The sequence below is a fragment of the Petaurus breviceps genome, unplaced genomic scaffold (assembly GCF_028583685.1).
Source record: "Petaurus breviceps papuanus isolate PSGF00001 unplaced genomic scaffold, PetGlider_PUasm1.0 208, whole genome shotgun sequence".
NCBI classification, from domain to species: domain Eukaryota; kingdom Metazoa; phylum Chordata; class Mammalia; order Diprotodontia; family Petauridae; genus Petaurus; species Petaurus breviceps.
Genome location: NW_027185852.1, coordinates 27,464,105 through 27,482,084, shown reverse-complemented (window position 1 = coordinate 27,482,084; position 17,980 = coordinate 27,464,105). Strand labels below are relative to the sequence as shown.

Sequence of the window (17,980 nt, the reverse complement as noted above, 5' to 3'; positions counted from 1 at the left end):
AGGTTTGGAATCAGAAGTCCTGGGTTCAAATCCTCCCTCTGCTACTTTAGTACTTGTGGGATCTTAAGCAAGTGATTTCACTTTTTTTTTTGGAGTGGGGGAAGGTAAGGCAATTGGGGTTAAGTGACTCTCCCAAGGTCACACAGCTAGTATCAAGTGTCTAAGGTCAGATCTGAACTCAGGTCCTCCTGACTCCAGGGTCGGTCCTGATTTCATTTCTTGCAGACTCAGTTTCCTCACATATGAAAGCAGGGGGCTATCCTCTTTGGTCCTTTCCCAGTCCAGAGCAACCATCCTAGGATTCTAGGAATTGACCCAATGTTCAGAGAATAGTCAAGAGGGCATCTTGGAGACATGAAGAGGGTATCTTTGGTGAAGCCACGGGGAGGGGATAACCAGGCTCTCCATTTGAATCTGATTCTTGGGCAGATCTCATCCTTCTGCTCCTAAAACAGACTAAAAGATATGGAGACGCAACTCCCCACTGTAGCGGCTGTTGATTTTTCAAAGGGCACTGATGGACTAGAGCAGAACTCTGCTTTCCAGGCCCACTCTAACAAGAAGCAGATGCACACACCAAAGCCATGAAAGACCTTCCTGAGCATGAGAGTTCTTCCTAAGTGGGATGGGCATCCTCGGGGGCTGGTATCCTCCCCCTCCTTGGAGATGCTCAAACAGAAGCCAGGCAGCCACCCATCAGGGCTGCTGAAGGGGATTCCTGTTCAGCCATGGGTTGAACTCCGTGTCCCTGAGGTCCCTCCCCACTCTGAGATTCTGGGAGGGCTCCCATTCCAAAGTCTGACCCTCCTTCTCTGGAGGGCATGACTTCTTGGCCACGGAAGGGGAAAAAAAGGTCCACTAATGGTTTATTTTTTTAAATGTCCAAACATATGGTTAACCTCAGAGGGGATTAATGATGCTGGCCCATTAAGTCTGTGTCAGGGAGAATAATCCCACTGGAACAATTAATCACAGAATGAAGAAGGGGAGAAGCAGCCTCAGGACCTCGGACACATGGGAGTGTGAACGTAAACACTTGAAGGTTTCTGTAAACAGATGTTCTCTCATATAAGCAAATCTGCCATCGCCAACGTTCCCGTTTTCATGGAAGTGGGGCTAGGTTATATAAGGGGCTGCAACCGGGCCGGGAAGAGGAACACTTGACTGGAGCCAAGTGAAGGAAATCCCAGGAGACCTTGCCTTGCTTTGTGACCACTTGGGTCACTCGCTTCCTCTCTCTGGGCTTCAGTATTCCCACTTATAAAATGAAGGAGTTAGACCAGATTACCTCCTCCATGATGAAAGTTCCCGTAGAGGGGATGGGTTGAGCCAGGAGTGCTCTGAAGTCCCTTCTACCTACAAGCCCAGAATTCCATGAGCCACTGGTGATATGGAGGGAGGGAGGTACAGAAAGTGGAGGAGGAGCAGGAAGACCTGAAGCATAGTCTTGGATTGGAAACCTTGCGGGTGTCCTAGGTCACTGGGACCACATGTCTTCCCCTCATTTTTGGCCCTCATTTTTCTTATCTGTAAAATGGGCCTGGGGTAGCCTAGGTTGTCTTCAAGGTCTCCTTCCTGCTTCAGTGGTTTCTGTTCTTCTCTATTCTATTTTGCAGCCCCCCCTCCCCATAGTGCCTAGACAGAGCTCAGCATTCAGAGGACTAGATGCCTCTCAGATCACTTCCAGTTCAGAGGTTTTGTGATTGTGATTCTCTAGAGAGGCCAACACTCCCCGCCAAGGCAAGGCTCCTCAGGAGGACTCTATCTCCTTCCTCTTCTTCCCCTTCAAGATCCTGGCACTCAATTAATGTACTATTTTTAGCATCCATAGCCCCTCAGCTTTACAACCCACTTCCCATTGCATGTTTCTGTCCTAAGTCAGTTCTGATAAGAAGTAGAATTGGTGTCAGGCTGTCCCGTGATGTGAGCAGCATGCACAGGACTGCTGGGGCTGATAGTCACAATTATTACATGTGTGGAGGCCACTCACACACAGGCAGACCTGTGATTTGAAATCAAGTTTTCTTGACTCCAAGTCCAGAGCACGACCTCTGATACCATCTGATGCCAAGGTTACAAAAGTGAGAGATGGGGTGATGGTGGTCCCACAGAAGGAAAATTATTGGCAAAAACAGAGTCTGATTTGAGAAATGGTAAGAAGCTACCCTTCTCCCCTATTTCTTCAGAGCCAGGCAGAGCTATAAGTGGGATGTTTTGTGCCCAGGGCAAGCAGCACAAAGCATGTCCTACATTGAGTGAGGGATGAGGACTAAGTCTAGGAACCTATGATCCTGTTTCCAATCCCCCAGCAATTCATTTCATAGGTGAGGAAACAGAAGGAAAGTAATGAACTTAGTAATGAACACAGTGAATCCACAGCAGAACTGAGACAAGAACTCAGGTTTCCCACCTTCTAGTCAGTGCTTAATTTATGTCTAAAGATAAGAGCTGGGTCATTTTGTCTACGATGACTGAATTGAGAAGTGTCCTGGAAGGAAAGAAGGAGGGAAGGAAGGAAGGAAGGAAGGAAGGAAGGAAGGAAGGAAGGAAGGAAGGAAGGAAGGAAGGAAGGAAGGAGGAAAGGAAGGAAGGAAAGACGGAAGGAAGGGAGGGAGGGAGGGAGGGAGGAAAAGAGGGAGAGAGGAAATGCTCAAATGAACCCTAGAAACCAACCACCTCTTTTTACACATGGGCAAACTGAGGTCCAAAGAGATTAAAAAGATTGGTGAGCCAGGGTCAGAGATAGGCCTTGTTTCCAAATCCAGAATTTTCTCTTTACATTCCATTGTTTGTCTTGACTGGAGATGGACCCTGCCAGCCCAGGGAGCCTAGGTCCCTGGCTCAGCCAGCACCCAGAGGCCTGGTGTGCAGATATACACATGTGCGTGAATGGAGATGAAAGCTGTCTTTGTTTCTGAGCTTGGGTCACCCCACAGAACTTGCTGAGTTTTCAGAAAACTTGGGAAGTGTTAAAAACCCCAGCTCTGGACTGGAGGGTGGGCGGGGTGCTGGTGGTGGTAGTAGTGGAGAGGACTCAGGGAGGGGCTGGCAAGCCAGTCTGCCTTCCTGCAGAAAGCCCTGGGTTCCAGCCCAGCTGGGGCTGGAGGGGCAGCGTTTCAGAGAAGCAGATCTGGGTTTCACTGGCCCAAGGAGACCGTGGAAGGCATGGTTCAGCTCCCGATGATTTTGTCAGTCGGCCCAGCCGAAGCTCCCATTTCCCAGGCCTTCAGGTTCCCACTAACCCTCTGAGGAGGGTGTCAGCAGGATTATCATCCCATTTTGTAGAGGAGGAGACTAAGGCCCAGAGAGGGGCCCCCTGCACAGCATCCCACACTCCCACCTGGCACAGCCAGGGCTGGAGAAGCCTTTGCCAACTGTAGTGAAGCCACCCCCAGGCTGCCATCCTGGGAATCCCCATCACACAGTTGGGGTGCTAGAGGTCTCTGGGTAGATGGAGGCAGAACGATTAACAAATGTGCCCTCCTAGGAAGCTTCCCCTTAACCATCTTGCCATGTGGGCAGGGCAAGGGTTATTATTCTCATTGGCAAAGAAGGAGACTGAGGCCCAGATAAGGCTCACAAAATTCTCAGAATTTCAGAGCTAGATTAGAAAGCATCTAGTCTGACTCAGACCAAACATAGCAAACTGACTAAGGGTCCTCTCCAACCTCCGCTTTACAGGGGAACCCCTCCACCTTCTGGGCAGCCAGCACCTCTCTGGCACAGGGCCCATTGTTGGGGAAGTTTGTCCTGATGCTGAGCCTCAATTTGCCTTTAAAACTCCCCCCTACCCTGCCTCTGGCCCTGGCTCCGTCCTCTGTTACTCCTTCTTCCACATGGCAACCCTTCAGTTAGCGTGTCTCTGGGCCTTCTCTTCTAACCATTCCAAGCTCCTTCAGTCAGTTCTCATAAAACACACACTCAAGTCCTTCACAGACTCTGGTCCCCTCCCCTGGATGACCTGGAGAAGATGGTCAACCTCTGTAGAAATAGCAGTTTTCACCATCCTCCTCCTCCTCCTCCTCTTCCTCTTCCTCCTCCTTATCCAAACACCATACACTGGAATTATAGCTACTTCACTTTGAGTTTTGTACCCCCAGACTGTATGTAGTAGGCACTCGATCTGAGTTTTGTTTCCCTGAACTGTATGTAGGAGGCACCAAGAAATGCATGTGAAATGGAACTGAATTGAATTGAGCTGGACAGAATATTCCCTCCACACTCACTCTGCCATTTTAAATAGAGTCCAAGATCCAAGAGTCCAAGGGTCTTTGGCTTCCTTCCCCCACTGCTGACTCACACTCAGCTTGCAGGCCACTGTTTACAGATGAGCTGCATTTAAAATGCAAAGTTTTAAACGTCTTTCTTATTCGATTTGGCCCAAGTATCCTAGCTTGACAGGATCCCTTAGGAGTCTCTCACCCATCTAACCCTCCATCCTGGCTCTGTCATCTACAAGTGAATAAGCCTGGCCTCTGGCCTCTTTCCAAGTCATTGATAACAATGTGAACCAGTCCTGGGCCAAGCACAGATCCCCAGAGTCACTCCAACCATCAATGGCTACTCCTTGGGTCCAGTCAATCAACCACTTCTGAACACACTTCGGTAGACAAGCATCTAGCAGTCTCTCTACTTTTTCCACAAAAGGAGCAGGAGAAACCGTATCAAGACCCTTGTGCAAAGCAGGGTAAACAAAGAGCTGCAGGGTTTCCCCCATCAATCGGTCCAGAATCTGCCGAAATGGGAAATGAGGTTAGCTTGGCATCACTGGGTCTTGGTGAAACAATGTTGGCTCCTCCTCACGGCTGCTTCCTCTTCCAAATGCTCAGCTACACTTTGTCGACTCTTTCCCCCTTTTACTGAAAATTGATGGGGCAGGAGGGAATTGCCTTTCTCTAACACAATTCATTTCAATTTTCTGAGATCTTCCAAAGATTCTGGGCAGTGAGCCCCCCTGCCAGTTCTCTCAGGACCCGAAGATGTTCTCCTCTTGGGCCAGGTGGCCTGACCTCCTACAGGGAAGCCACGGACTCTCTTACTATCCCCTTACTTAGGTTCAATACAAGCCATTACCATTTTTTTTTGTGTCTGTCACTTAGTAACTAATTAATATCTGTATAATGCCTTAACCTTTGCAAAGAGCTTTACCAATATGATCTCATTCTATCTTCACAGAAACTCTGAGAGGTGGGTGCTACCCCTAGAAGTAAGTGAGGTTAGAGTCACATGGTAAGTGTCTGAGGTTGAATTTGAACTCGGGCCCTTCCTAATTTCATATCCAGAGTTCTATCTACTGTGCCACCTTGTTGCCTTAGATCCCAATGTAAGAGTTGGAATTTAAACAACTGAAGAATTGGAAGAGACATTATAGCACATTCCTTCATTTTTCAGATGGAGAAACTGAGGTTTAAAGAGAGGGAAGTGATTTAACAAATTCCTCCTGGCCTATGCTGGAAGACCTCCAGGGAGGGGGACTCCCCGCCTCCCCATTCCTGACATCCAACCTGATTCTGCACCCCCCAACAAGTCTGGTCCCTCTGCCATGTGACTGCCCTTCACGTGACTGCCCTTCACGTGCTTGAAGATGGCTCTCATGTACCCCCTGAACCTTCTCTACTCCAGGAGAAGCATCCGCAGCCCCAGGATCTCCATACAGCCTGGTCTCTAAGACCCTTGCTTGGTCACTAGCCTTTTAAATGGCTTCTTCAACCCATTTTCTTCTGATGTGATCTCTAGGCTACTCACTCTCCTGGTCTTCCTCCTCTGGGTGAGTCAATTAAGAAGCAAGTATTTATAAAAGACCTACTAGGTACAAAACTCTTACTAGGTACTGAAGAGATGAAAGCAAGAATTAAACAATCCCTGCTGTCCAGGGTTTTACATTCTTCTAGGGGCTGAGAGATCAGATTAAGTCCTAGAGAAAAATTAGAAGGTGGAGAAAACACTTTCATTTGGGGAATTGGGGGAGGAAGCTTTAGGAAGGAGACAGCATCTCATCTTAGATTTGGTATCTAAGCTAAAAAAAGCTTGGGAGGAAGGGAAGGGGAAGATGAGGAGGGCATGAATTCTAGGCAGGGAGGAGGCACACATGGGCAGAGGCCAGAGATGGAATGTCTTGGAGAAGAGCAATGATTCCAGTTTGCTGGGCTTTGGAGCGTGTGCCGGAGAGGAAGGCGAAAGGACAAAGATGCGGTCTGGGGTCAGGCACGTAGGGCCCCAACTTAGCCCGGGTTCCTTGTGTCATGCGGGCCTAGAGCCCCAGCCAAGAGAAGGAATTCTGAGCAGGACTGATGAAGCCAGAATAAACCAGCCCTCTGAGTCAGAACTGGGACAGTTAAGTCGGCTGTCACTTCGGGGCTGCCAATGTTGAGTCGGGTGGGAGTGCTGGTTCCCCACACTTGGGCTCATAAAACAGGCCCAGCTGCAAATCAGCCAATCAGCCCAGGCTCTGGGCCAAGCCGCGATGTACAAGCAACTTTATTAGGCTGCTAGGGTCTCACCCCCTGCTGTCTTATGGCACTAAGGAATCCATGGACTGAATGAGTATTTCAGCATGGGCCCAACCCTGAAGCACAGGGGAAGAGGAGATATATTAAACTCGTGGTGTCCCGTTAGCTGTGAGTCTTGGGATGAAAGAGCTAGGCCGCAGCCACCTGCTTGAGACAGGCACATACCTGCACTAGGAAAAAAACAGGTAACTTAATCCACCTTGGCCCTGCCTTCAGTCCTAGGGGTTCCCTGTTCAGCCCAGTCAATCCTTTGTAAGAACGGGAGGGACAAAAAGCGAATGGAAATTGAGCCTCCCAGAAACTCCTAGCTGCTGGATTCTGGTGGTCTGGGACTCCCACTCCCCCTCTGCCTCTATGTGGTGGCTGTTGTAGGAGGCTCCACAGGGTCAGGTGAAGCCAAATGGGGGGGAGGGGCCAGGGAGTTTGTGCGACTGCATTTTTAAAAAGTCCATCACTTTGGGGAATCAGGTTAAGTCAGATAAAATGTCAACTCCCTGGCATTCCCTGCTCTCTGGCTTCCTGAGCTAGGTTAGAATTTATGACCCTGAATCCCTGCTTGGCTCAGCTCAGCTCCTGGCATCTTAGCTCTGCACAGGCACAGTCACAAGGGACCTCAGAGGCATCTGGCCCAACCTGCCCTGTCATGACAAGTACCACCCCCCCCCCCCGGGTTTTGCTACTTTCCAAGGGCTCCCACTGGGATTTTGGATAGCCCAAATTATTAGAAAGTCCTAAATTCCAGCCTAAAATGACCTCTTTCCAATTTCCCCTTTTTCTCTAAGTTCTACCCTTTGGGACAACATAGAGTAAGTGTGATCCCTCTTCCAAGAGACAGCCCTTCGAATGCTTGACAGCTCTCTTGTCCTTCTGAGTCTTGTCTTCCCAGGCTAAAAGTCCTTGGTAACTTCATCCTTCCATCCAATGTCATGAACTGTGGGCCTCTCACCATCCATCTCTGGATGCTCTCAGGTCTTATAAATATCCTTCCTAAAGTTCGATACCCAGAACCATCACTGTGGCACATAGTAGGTGCTTAAAAAATGTTTATTGATTGACTGTTCACTCCATCGGAGATCTGCTTTGATGTAGACGTTGGACCATTAATGGCTACTCTGTATGTCGGACCATTCAAGTAGATCTGAATCTACCTACTTGGACTATTGTCCAGCCCAGATCTCTCCACTTTGTCCATAATAAGAAGCTAAGGGCTAAGTCCATAAAAAGAAGCTAAGTTGGCAAATGCTCTTCCAAACCTAGGTCAATTCTGTCTATTGCAGGGACTTTTCACTCTTTTTGGTTCCAGATGCAGTCATGGGTCTGCTGTCTGGCAAAGCCCACAGACCTCTTCTCAGAATCATGTTTTTAAATATATAGCACAGAATCAATAGGATTATAAGGGAAACCAGTTATATTGAAATAATGGTGTAAGTTTTTTCACCCCCTGTTCATGTCCACAGACCTCCTGAAATCTATCCATGATCCCATTTGGAGGCTGAGGACCCCAAGCTAAGAACACCTGGTCCACAGCATTAACCTGTCCATTAACCTCATTGACCTTTTCATTTCACAGATGAAGAAAAGTGAAGCCCAGGGAGAGGAAGGCATTTAGCTACGGCCATGAAAGTCCAGCATAGGAAAGGGAATCTGGCATCGTGAGGGGAAAGCCCTGGGCTGGGAGCCAGGAGGATGGGATCAAATCTCAACTCGTGCCACTACCTGCAGCCTTGGCCAAGTCAATGCTGGGTCTTGGTTGCCCTATCTGTTAAATGGGACAATTGACAATTAATCAGCTGTGCAACATTGGGCAAATCCTTTTCCCTTCCTGGACTGTCTCCTCTTTTATAGGATGCAGGGGTTGTAACAGATAGTCCTAAAAAGCCAATTCTTCTCTAGATTAGCAGATTCCTGGACTATAATGTTCTCCCAGGGTCCTGCTGGCTCTGATATTCCAGGATCCTGTGATTTCAGGTGCATTTCTCTGGGCTCGTTTTGGTCTTTTCCCAGGTACACAGGGCTTCCCCCAAGAGATGGGGTGATTGTGAAGCCAGGGCTCTGGAGGGTGGTGGCCTCAGCAAGCATCCCCTCTCCACTGTAGCAGCATTTCCTGAATATCGTCCTCTCTGGGGCCAGGTTCATTCCAGAGATACTAAGCCCGAGACACATCACATCACAGGCTTTCCATCTGAGCCCAGAAAATGTCATCTTGGCCTGCTTAGAATAACCTCACACTTTCCCCTTCCCTCACTTATCCTGTGTCTAGACAGCACCTTCCCCACTATGAGATAATCTTTTTTCTTTCCTTAATGAGAAGGTCAACCCACCCAGGTTCATAGCAACCTAAAGTGGGCACAATCAGATGCTTATGAAAAAGGGACAGAGTCAGAGACAGAGAATGCCTAATGTAATCCTGGCCCACCCCAACCCTGGACCTCGTGACACCAGCTGGAGGTCTGACCCTTCTGTCTATACTCAGGATCCTTTCTGAAACGCCTTCACACAAATCCCAGAGAGATACCACTGGGGCAGGAGAAAACAAGTCTGAGAACCTGGATTTGAATCCTGCCTCTGCTGCATACTGTGTGGCCCAGACAAGTCATGTGACCTTGCTTTGTCTCCTCATCTATAAAATGAGGAGTGAATGAGATGACTAGGTCCCATCTCACTCTAGGGTCCCGGCTGTGTGGTCTGGGGCAAATTTGGGTTTCCACTGGGTTTTAGTGTTGCTGTTTTGATAGAACCTTACAAGGTATCTTAGTGTTTACAGGATAGATTTCTTTCTTAAACCCAGATCACTCTAGTTCTCATTGATTGGCCAACAGTAGGTCCCAGCCCAAGCCTCACTCAGTCATTTTGGAGCCCTGATTGGCTCAGAATGAATATTAATAGCAATTGTGTCTGTTTTGGCCAAAAATGCTGAGGGTCTTCCCCTCCCAGCTTGATTTTTTTTTTCTTTTTACTAAGTAAAAGAGGCCATTCTTTGCTTCATTTCTTACCTAGACTTAATCACTAAATGGACATTGTCTCAGCTGAACTAACACCTGGGAAAGAACTTAGCTTAAAAAAGCCAAGGCCTCCCACTGCATCCAGAGACATCTCCAGTCTCCTGATCTATATCTCTCCACTGGACCCAGATGGTGAAAGTGAGGCTGGAGACTGCATAGTCCTGCCTCACTTAAATCCAATTCACTTCATAGCATCACCGTCCTGATGTCATGGTCCTTTTCGAGAATGAAAAACAAAGAACAGTTTTGCCATTAATAAAACAAGGGATTTAGATGAGGTAATTTCTCTAGTCCCTCTCTAGAATTATTTTAAATTTCTATTGCACACCAAGCCTGAAACTTAGTAAGCACTGAATAATTAATGCCTGTTGACCAACCGTTTATTGATATTTTTTGCTCTTATAATACTTTTATTTCAGAATATACCAACCCTCTCCAATTAGCAAAAAAGAAAGGGAAAAAATAATTCTTCTGAACTAACACTATAAAGAAAGGAAAGAAGGTTACAAAAAAGAAAGAGGAAAAAAAAACATTTTTCCAAACTAATGCTATAAGGAAAGGAAGGAAGGAAGGAAGGAAGGAAGGAAGGAAGGAAGGAAGGAAGGAAGGAAGGAAGGAATGGAGAGAGGGAGGGAGGAAGGAGGGAGTGAGGGAGGGAGGGAGGAAGGAAGGGAGGAAGGGAGGAGAGGAAGAAGTAAGGGGGAAGGAGGGAAGGAAGGAAGGAAGGAAGGAAGGAAGGAAGGAAGGAAGAGAATAATCATTTAAATAGGCCCTATTCTATGCCAGGCAAATATCTCGTTTGATCATCACAACACTCCTGGTAGGGAAGTGCTATTTTTAATCTCCATTTTACATTTAAGGAAACTGAGGCAGACAGAGGTGAAGAAGTAACTTGCCCAGGGTCACACAAATAGTGAGTATATGAGGCAAGATTTGAATTCAGGTCTCCTTGCCTCCAGGCCCATCGTTCTATCCACTGTACTACCCAGCTACATATAACCAAGTTACATGTAGTGTTCTACCCCCTAGTGTCCCACTTGAGCAAAAAGGGAGAGAAGTGTATTTTTCCCATCTCTTATTCAGGGTCAGGCTTGGCGATTATAATTCGGAGGTCACTTTCATCCCTAAATCATATGGCCTTGATTCTTGTGACATAGTGGAAAAGGAACTGGACGGTATATAGGTGAGACCCGAATTCCAGCAGTACCTCTGATGCTTAGTAGCTGTGTATCCTGAGCAAGTCACCATGCTTTCTGCGGGGCCTCGGTTCCCTGCTGTGTAAAGTGGGGATGGTACCTGGGGAGGCGCCCAGGCCTTTGGAGGCTGCAGTGAGGCCCCAATTCCAGAGAGGGCTGGGCTGGCTGGGGAGGTGACCCAGAGCTGCCCCCAGCCCTTCCTGCCCCCTGGCCCAGGCTAGCTCATCTCCTAATGTGGGATCCATCCCACACACCTCAGGCTGCTGACAAGCTGCCTCTGCTTCGTGTCAAGGCATGTGAGGAGAGATGGGGCATGGGCATCTCTCGATAAGGAAGGCCTCTAGTTGGCCAAGCCCAGGGTTCCCTTGCCAGGCTGGAGGAGTCCTCCTGGGACATGCTACAGAGAGGCTCGTTCTCTTCTTTCAAACAGCAGCACATGCTGTTGCCAAGACTTGAACCCAGGCCTCCAGCCTCCTGGCCCAGCAGTTGTGGCGGTGGTTTTCCCCACATTGTGCCATGTCCCTGGACCTGCACAATGGTGCTCAGTGTGAGGCTGAGACCAGAGCATCGTACTGGGGGGCAGCGAGCCTGGACTGGAGCCCCTTGCTCTGATGTCGTCAGTCTTGGATGTGGGACGCCACGGTGGTCTCTGAGGACCCTGGGAGAGCGGGAGACCAAGCCAGATGTCAGCCAGAGCCAGGTCGCATCCAATACAGCCAGAGCCCAACTCAGAGATGAGGGAAGTTTTCCTCAAATTAACTGCTCCCATAAATTTATCCATCTGTTATCATAAGTGTGGCTTGGAAATGACTTAGCCATAAAATCGAAATAAGCCAGGAGTGAACGTTTCTTGCCCTTGGCTTCGTGTGCATATTCTTCATGCCAACACATTAACTCTTTTTAACAGCCCAGGTCTGGGCTGGCCTGGGACAGTGTGTCCATAAAAGACTTGACAGATTCCCAGGGCCTTATAGCACATAGCGGCCTGCCTGAGGGCCTGCCAGGGCCAACCAGCATCCACTCCCTCTCAGTCAGGGTCAGGGTTGGAAGATAAAGCCTTCAAGATAAACCCCACAGGGTCCCAGAGGCCTGATCAGACTCTCTGGGGGACCAAATGACACCCCGGAGCCAGGCTGAGGCTCCGTTGAGGCTGGGCTGAGAGAGGCCACATCCCAGCAACAACTTGACCTGTCATCTCAAGCTCAGGAAGTATGGGTGGCCAACTACCAAGCATCTTTAAAGGTCTTTTCCTCACCAATACTTTACTTTCCTTAAATTGTCATCCAGATTTTCCTGGGATTAAGATTGTGGGCTCCTTATCCTAACCCTGAGGGCTCTAGAAATCATATATTTTTGTTTTACAGATGGGGAAACTGAGGTCCATGGGAACAGATTGATTTTCTTTCTACATGAGTGGTCTCCAATTAGAATACAGGCTCCTTGGTGGTGAGGACCAGAACATTTTTCCATCTCTATTTCCCATGCATAACACAGTGATTGGCTCATTACAGCAGCTTAATAAATGTTTTATTATTTATTCATTCCTCATTCAAGTAGTAAAGGTAGAGTATGAATGAATGAAGGAATTAATGAATGAACGAAAAATGTATAATAAGTGCTTATAATACACAGTGCTCTAGGGATACAAAAAGCAAAACACTCTGAGGAGGGTGATCTATAGGTTAAAGGGCCTCCAGTCACCGGTGACTGATCTGAGGAGCAGGATGAGGTCCTGGCTCCAGGACAGCAGGTGACCCGTCAGATGCTAGAGCCCCAGCTCTGACCCTTCGCACCTGGGGAACCTGGGGTCACCTCCCTTTTCTGGGTCTCATTGGCCTCCCCTACAAAATGAGGGCGTCAGACCAGCTCTGAATCTCCCCAGGAAGCCCCAATGGATCCCTGGCAACCACCAGCGCCTTGCCATCACACTGCCCCTGACTCATTTCCCATCACTGTTCAGCTTATTTCTCCAACAGAACGTAAACTTTTTGGAGGCAGGAACTAGTTTTTTCTTTTCTTTTCTTTTTTGTCTCTGTGTCCCCAGTAGCATCCTGCACATTAGGCTCTTAAGAAATGTTTGTTGATAGCCTAATTGGTATACATGATGAAGAAGGCTTGGGGAAAACAGCACAGAGGGACTGAACTTAAAGAGAATCTCTGATGAAAATATAACGGTGTCTCAGAGTTCTCAGACCCCTCTCACTTCTGACACCACATTCTCTGTATTTGTTGATCAACGTTCAGAGCTAGAAAGAATCCCAGAGGCCATCCTGCTTTTACAGGTGTAGAAACTGAGGCCCATGTGATTTTATACTTGGCCCCCACGGTTGGTGGCTCCTGAGATGTTTTTGCGGCCCGGCTCAGCATCAAGCAAACAGGAGTTGACTAACAAAGCTGCTTGAGCCAATGCTTTTTGAAAGAACTGTAAAGTTTACAACGCACATTATTTCCCTGGGTACTCAGGAGCCCTGCAGGAAGGGATTACAAGGACTATTCTGCCCATTTTGCAGAGGAGGTAGCTGAAGTCCAGTAGGGGGTGGCTTGTCTACAATTGCTCTGGTGCTAGTGTCAGAGGCAGGATTCAAAGCCTGCCTCACCCACTCTGCCAGGCAGACCACCCCCACATCTGCATGGCCAGCACTGGCCCCACCTCTGAGCTGCAGCCCTGGCCATCCAGCTGCATGGCAGACCTCTCCAACCAGAGAGCCCAGCGGCATCTCCAGTCCCAACATGGCCCAAACCCTCTATGTACGTCTCTCTCTAATCTAATCTTAACCTGCTACCAATTCATCTTCCTGTAGAGATCCAGCCATGCTGGAGTTCTGCCCGACACCTCCAGGGCTCCCTCTTGCCAACCAAGTCAAGCTGACATTCCTTGGCTTGGTCTTCAAGGCCCTTTATAATCTCCCCTCAACCCCACTTTCCAGTATTATCTCACAGGGTTCCCCTATAGGCCCCTGGCTACTTGAACAATCCTCACTTCCTCCTGAATTAGCAGCATAAAGTAGTTTGATAAAGCACTTGACTCTTGGGTTCAAATCTTACCTTATAGATGACAGTTCACTGCGTGATGCTGGCCAAGTCACTCTCTGGGCCTCAGTTTCCCCACTTGTAAAATGAGGCAGTTGGATTCAGTGACATCCAGTTCCAGAATCCCTTTTCAGTTCTAAACCTATGTTCCTATGATCCTTCTCCCTCTCCTACCCCACCCTCACACCCCTTCATGCCTGGTTCCATGACTTTGCTCAATATATTCCCTGAGCCATCCTCCTTACCCTCTTCACCAAAGGAACTCCAATGCATTCTTTAAAACCCAGCTCAAATCTCCCCTCAGGGAGGAAGCCTTCCTTGACACACCCCCTTCCCCAAGGCAGGAATGTCCTTTGGCCTCCAGAGTTCTCTGGGCACTGCACTGGCCCGCTATTGGTCATTGGATTTCCTCATACTCCAAAGTGATGAGATCTGAGAGGACACAGTGTGGAGGGACTCTAACCTCTGGGCCTCCCCACTGCCCAGGACAGGGTTCTCTACGCCATATGCATTTAATCTATTCTTGTCTAATTGACATGAATTAGCGAGAGCAGAAAGAATTTGATCTCACTTTGGTAAACCCTCAGGGAGCAGGCCTAGGGTGAGTAGGAGATCCCTTGGGTCCAATTGGACCACAGAGACCCAGAGATACCCAGACAGAAGATGGAGCTGAGAGGAAGTGTGGGGCTGTAGAATCCTTAGCCCGTGGCAATGGATTGGAGGAAGAGGACAGCCAGAAACGATTCTTCAGGATGGTCTGAGGCAAAGAGAACTAAGGAAGTTCTCCGATGTGCCCTAAGAGGTGTCTGGCTCCATCTAGGTCTGAGTCAGGCCACCTCCGAGATATTTCTTACTGCCTCCACTTGAAGCTGTCCAGTGATGGAGAGCTCACTCCTCATCAAAGCTACTTTTCCCTCTCCCAATCCTTCTGATGTTAGAAAGTGCTTCCTTGAATACCTCCTGTAGCTTCTTTCCAGGGCTCCTCTGGGATCTACTTTGTGAAGCCAAGCAGAGCAAGGCTAATCTCTCCTCCCCTTCAGATATCTGAAGGCTGTGAGTGTATCTACCCTGAGGCATGTCTTCTCCAGGCTAAAGGTGGGAAAGGGGGCGGGTCTGGGGGCAGGATCCCTTCTGTGGCCCCTTCCTCTCCACCCCCAGCCCTGGGCACCATCCTGTGGTCTGGTTCTTCAGGAAATGTTCAGTCCCAGGAGAAGCTGCTCCTGGGATGTGGTGAGAAAGTCAGCCTGGGGCCAGATGCTGGAATGCACATCCAGCAGATGCCAGAGCCCTCCCAAGGCACAGTCAGGTCCCAAGTCCTCCTCGAGCCCTTCCCATAGCTGGTGAGACCCAATTCATGCCCCATCTCTTAGGTCCATGAGGCTACCAAGAGATCTTGGGTTGCATTAAGAGAGATGAAAGGCTTCCAGGAAGAAGGAGGTGATGCCCCCCTTCTGTGGGTGCCACCTCCGACAGGAAGCCTTTACCAACCCTCCTGAATTCTACTGCCTCCCCTCTCTTATTTCCCGCACAGCTCATTTGTATGTGTTTGTTGTTGGGTGCCTCTCCCATTCCATTGTGAACTCCTTGACAGCAGAGACTGAATTTTGCCTCTGTATGCCTGGCACTTAGCTGAGTGCTGGGAACATAGTAGGTATTTCATACATGTGTACTGACTAACCATGCCCTGGACAGGCTGCATTTGGAGCACTGTCTTTAGTCCTGGGTCCTCGGGTTGGGAAGAACCCTGCCCAGCTGGACAGAGGGCATCCAGAGGGGATCAGGCTAGAGAAATGGGATGATGTCAGTTTGGGAAGAGTTTTAAATGCCCAGTGGAGAGGTCTGGAGTCAAGAGAGAGCCGATGAAGGGGCAGGGGAGTGATGTGTTCAGACATAAGCTAAAGGCCTGACAGGGGTATGGAGAATGGGCTGGAGAGAGGAGAAATAGGAAGCAGGAAGACCAATTCAGAGGCCATTGTAATAGCCCAGGGGAGATGGGCCTGGACCAGAGTCATGGCAGCTGTGTGAAGGAAAAAGGGGTAGATGCCAGAGATGACCTCGAAGGCAGAATCAACAAGTCTTGGCGCAAAGTTCTTTCCTTCTCCAAAGGGAGAGGAAGACACATAAATTTCCCAATCCAAGCACTGCATTTCCTGCCAACGTTTGCTGACTGACCCATTGACCCACTTTCCTTTGGACAACAGACAGTAATGATCATGGGGGTGTGTTTCTTAATGCCTCTTGTCACTGTTATCACAACCCCCTCCTCACTATGAAGGAGACAGATAAATAACTTTCTCTCATCTACTGAGGAGATGGAATGAATTCCACACATAATCCCTCCCAACCTGCCCCCGCCATTCGCTTCTCGCTCTCTACCTGCTCCGAAGGCGAAGAAGAAGCTCTTGTCGCCATTCTCTCGAAGCAGCGCCATAACCCGCCGAGCCATCCTCTCATTCCGCTTGTAGATGAGCTCCTGGCGGAAGTAGCTGTCAATCTCCTGGGCCGTGGCCTGCTCGTGTGGGGGCAGCGTAGTGTTGATGAAGTTGGGGAGCTGGAGGAGAAAGGAACGGGCCTTTTTAGGAGCAGACTATCCAGAGGGCTGATGGGAGCAGAGAGTCATTCACTAAACCAGTCTCCTCCTTTGCCAAATGGGGACGGGCATGTGGATGCTACCAGCCTCTCAGGGCTATGGTACAAAGGAGTGATGGAGAGGGTGAGGATGCTGGGATGTAACATCCATGGGATGTTACAGGAGAGAGGGGTGCAGGCCCTGGGGTCCCCCAGTTTATCCCTTCTATCTGCTGCTAAGGACCCTTCCCCTTCTAAACCAAACTGAACCCTGCCCTGCCTCCCCAACAGGATGGTGGTGAAGGTCCAGTGGATGGACATGACACCAATCCTCTCCAGTCTCAGTTTTCTTATTTGTCCTGGGCTTTGCTGCTGACTCAGGGCTACCTGCCCTGACCCACCCCCATGCCACTCTGATAGCCCTCTCTTCCTCTTACCCAATATGAAGGCTAACAGATGGGCCAGGGCAGTGAATGGTGAGAGTCAGGCTGGCAGGAGAGTTTGTATAAGAAACTAGTGAGAATGGGAGCTCGGAGTTAAACTGTGAAGGGCCTTGAATGACAAGCCGAAGAGTTTGAATTTAGTTCTGTAGCCAATGGGAGCTATAGAGGATCAAAACTATGTATTAGGAAAATTACATGGGCAGTGGTATAAATGATGAGTTATAAAAGGAAATAAGACAGGGTAGCCTACAAGGAGGCAACTGAAATAATCCATATGAGAGGTGATGAAGGTCTGACCTGGGGTGGTGACCATGTGAATGGAAAGATGTCCGCCATTTTGTAGTCTGACTCAATAGGCCCCAGTGGCCTATTAGATGCAGGGGGCGAGGGAAAGGGAAGACTGGGGAAGACCCTTTGAGCCTGGTGACCTAGAGGGAGGACAAGGAGATGCTGCTGCTGCCCTCCATCACCCCTGCCCAGCAGTGGGCCACAAAATGAGCAGCTCCCAGATTCACAGATCCAGAACCAGGAGGGACCTCCAAGATCTAGTCCAATCCTCACTATAACAGATGAAGAAACCAAGGCCCCAGAGGAGTTGAATGAACCCAATGTGAATGGCTGAGCTTGGATTCAAACCCAGGTCTTGTGAGTCCAAAAAGGCCTCTTTTCTATCTGTGCCTCTCTGCTTCTAGAGACAGAGGTGGAAAAGAGATGGAGTTTTCTCATAAGAGGAGGTTTTAACTAAATCTTCAGTCTTCCCAAGTGCCTGGGCCAGTGCTTAATAACCATTGAACTCAGCAGTAGACTGCTGCTGGGCAAGTCCCTGGCCTCTCTCTACATTATGGATGTCCGTAGGCATTGGTGGGAGGGGCTTCCTCACTGGGATTTCCAATCTCTGCAGGCTGAATTGGAGCCCCGGGAATGAGGCCCCCAGAGCAAGGGGGATGCATCCTTCCTGGGGTGACAGAAATGCAGCCAGACCCTCAGGGGCATGGCTGAGAGGACCTCTCCAGGCCTCTTCCAGTCCAGCACCCTGGGCTTCAGATTCACCTGGGAAAACCATGAGCTTTCCAGAGCCTGTAAAGGAACAGATCCCAGGCCGAAACCAGAGGGACACTGTACAGGAGTCTGTGACTCAACGTCCACACTGACTCCGAACCAATACACTCATGGAGAATGGGGAGACAGAGAGACAGAGAGGGGAAGAGAGAGAGATGGAGGGAGGGAGAGAG

At 49.2% G+C, this 17,980-nt stretch overlaps 1 protein-coding gene across 1 annotated transcript in view; it reads right to left on the bottom strand.

The window, feature by feature from the left end:
• LOC138165364 (metalloprotease TIKI2-like) overlaps positions 1-17,980 on the bottom strand; it is a 235,966-nt gene that overhangs the window by 44,200 nt on the left and 173,786 nt on the right. The window contains exon 4 of the mRNA XM_069093624.1: positions 16,114-16,288. Coding sequence (XP_068949725.1) covers positions 16,114-16,288 — 175 coding nt within the window. The remainder of the gene's footprint in view (positions 1-16,113; positions 16,289-17,980) is intronic.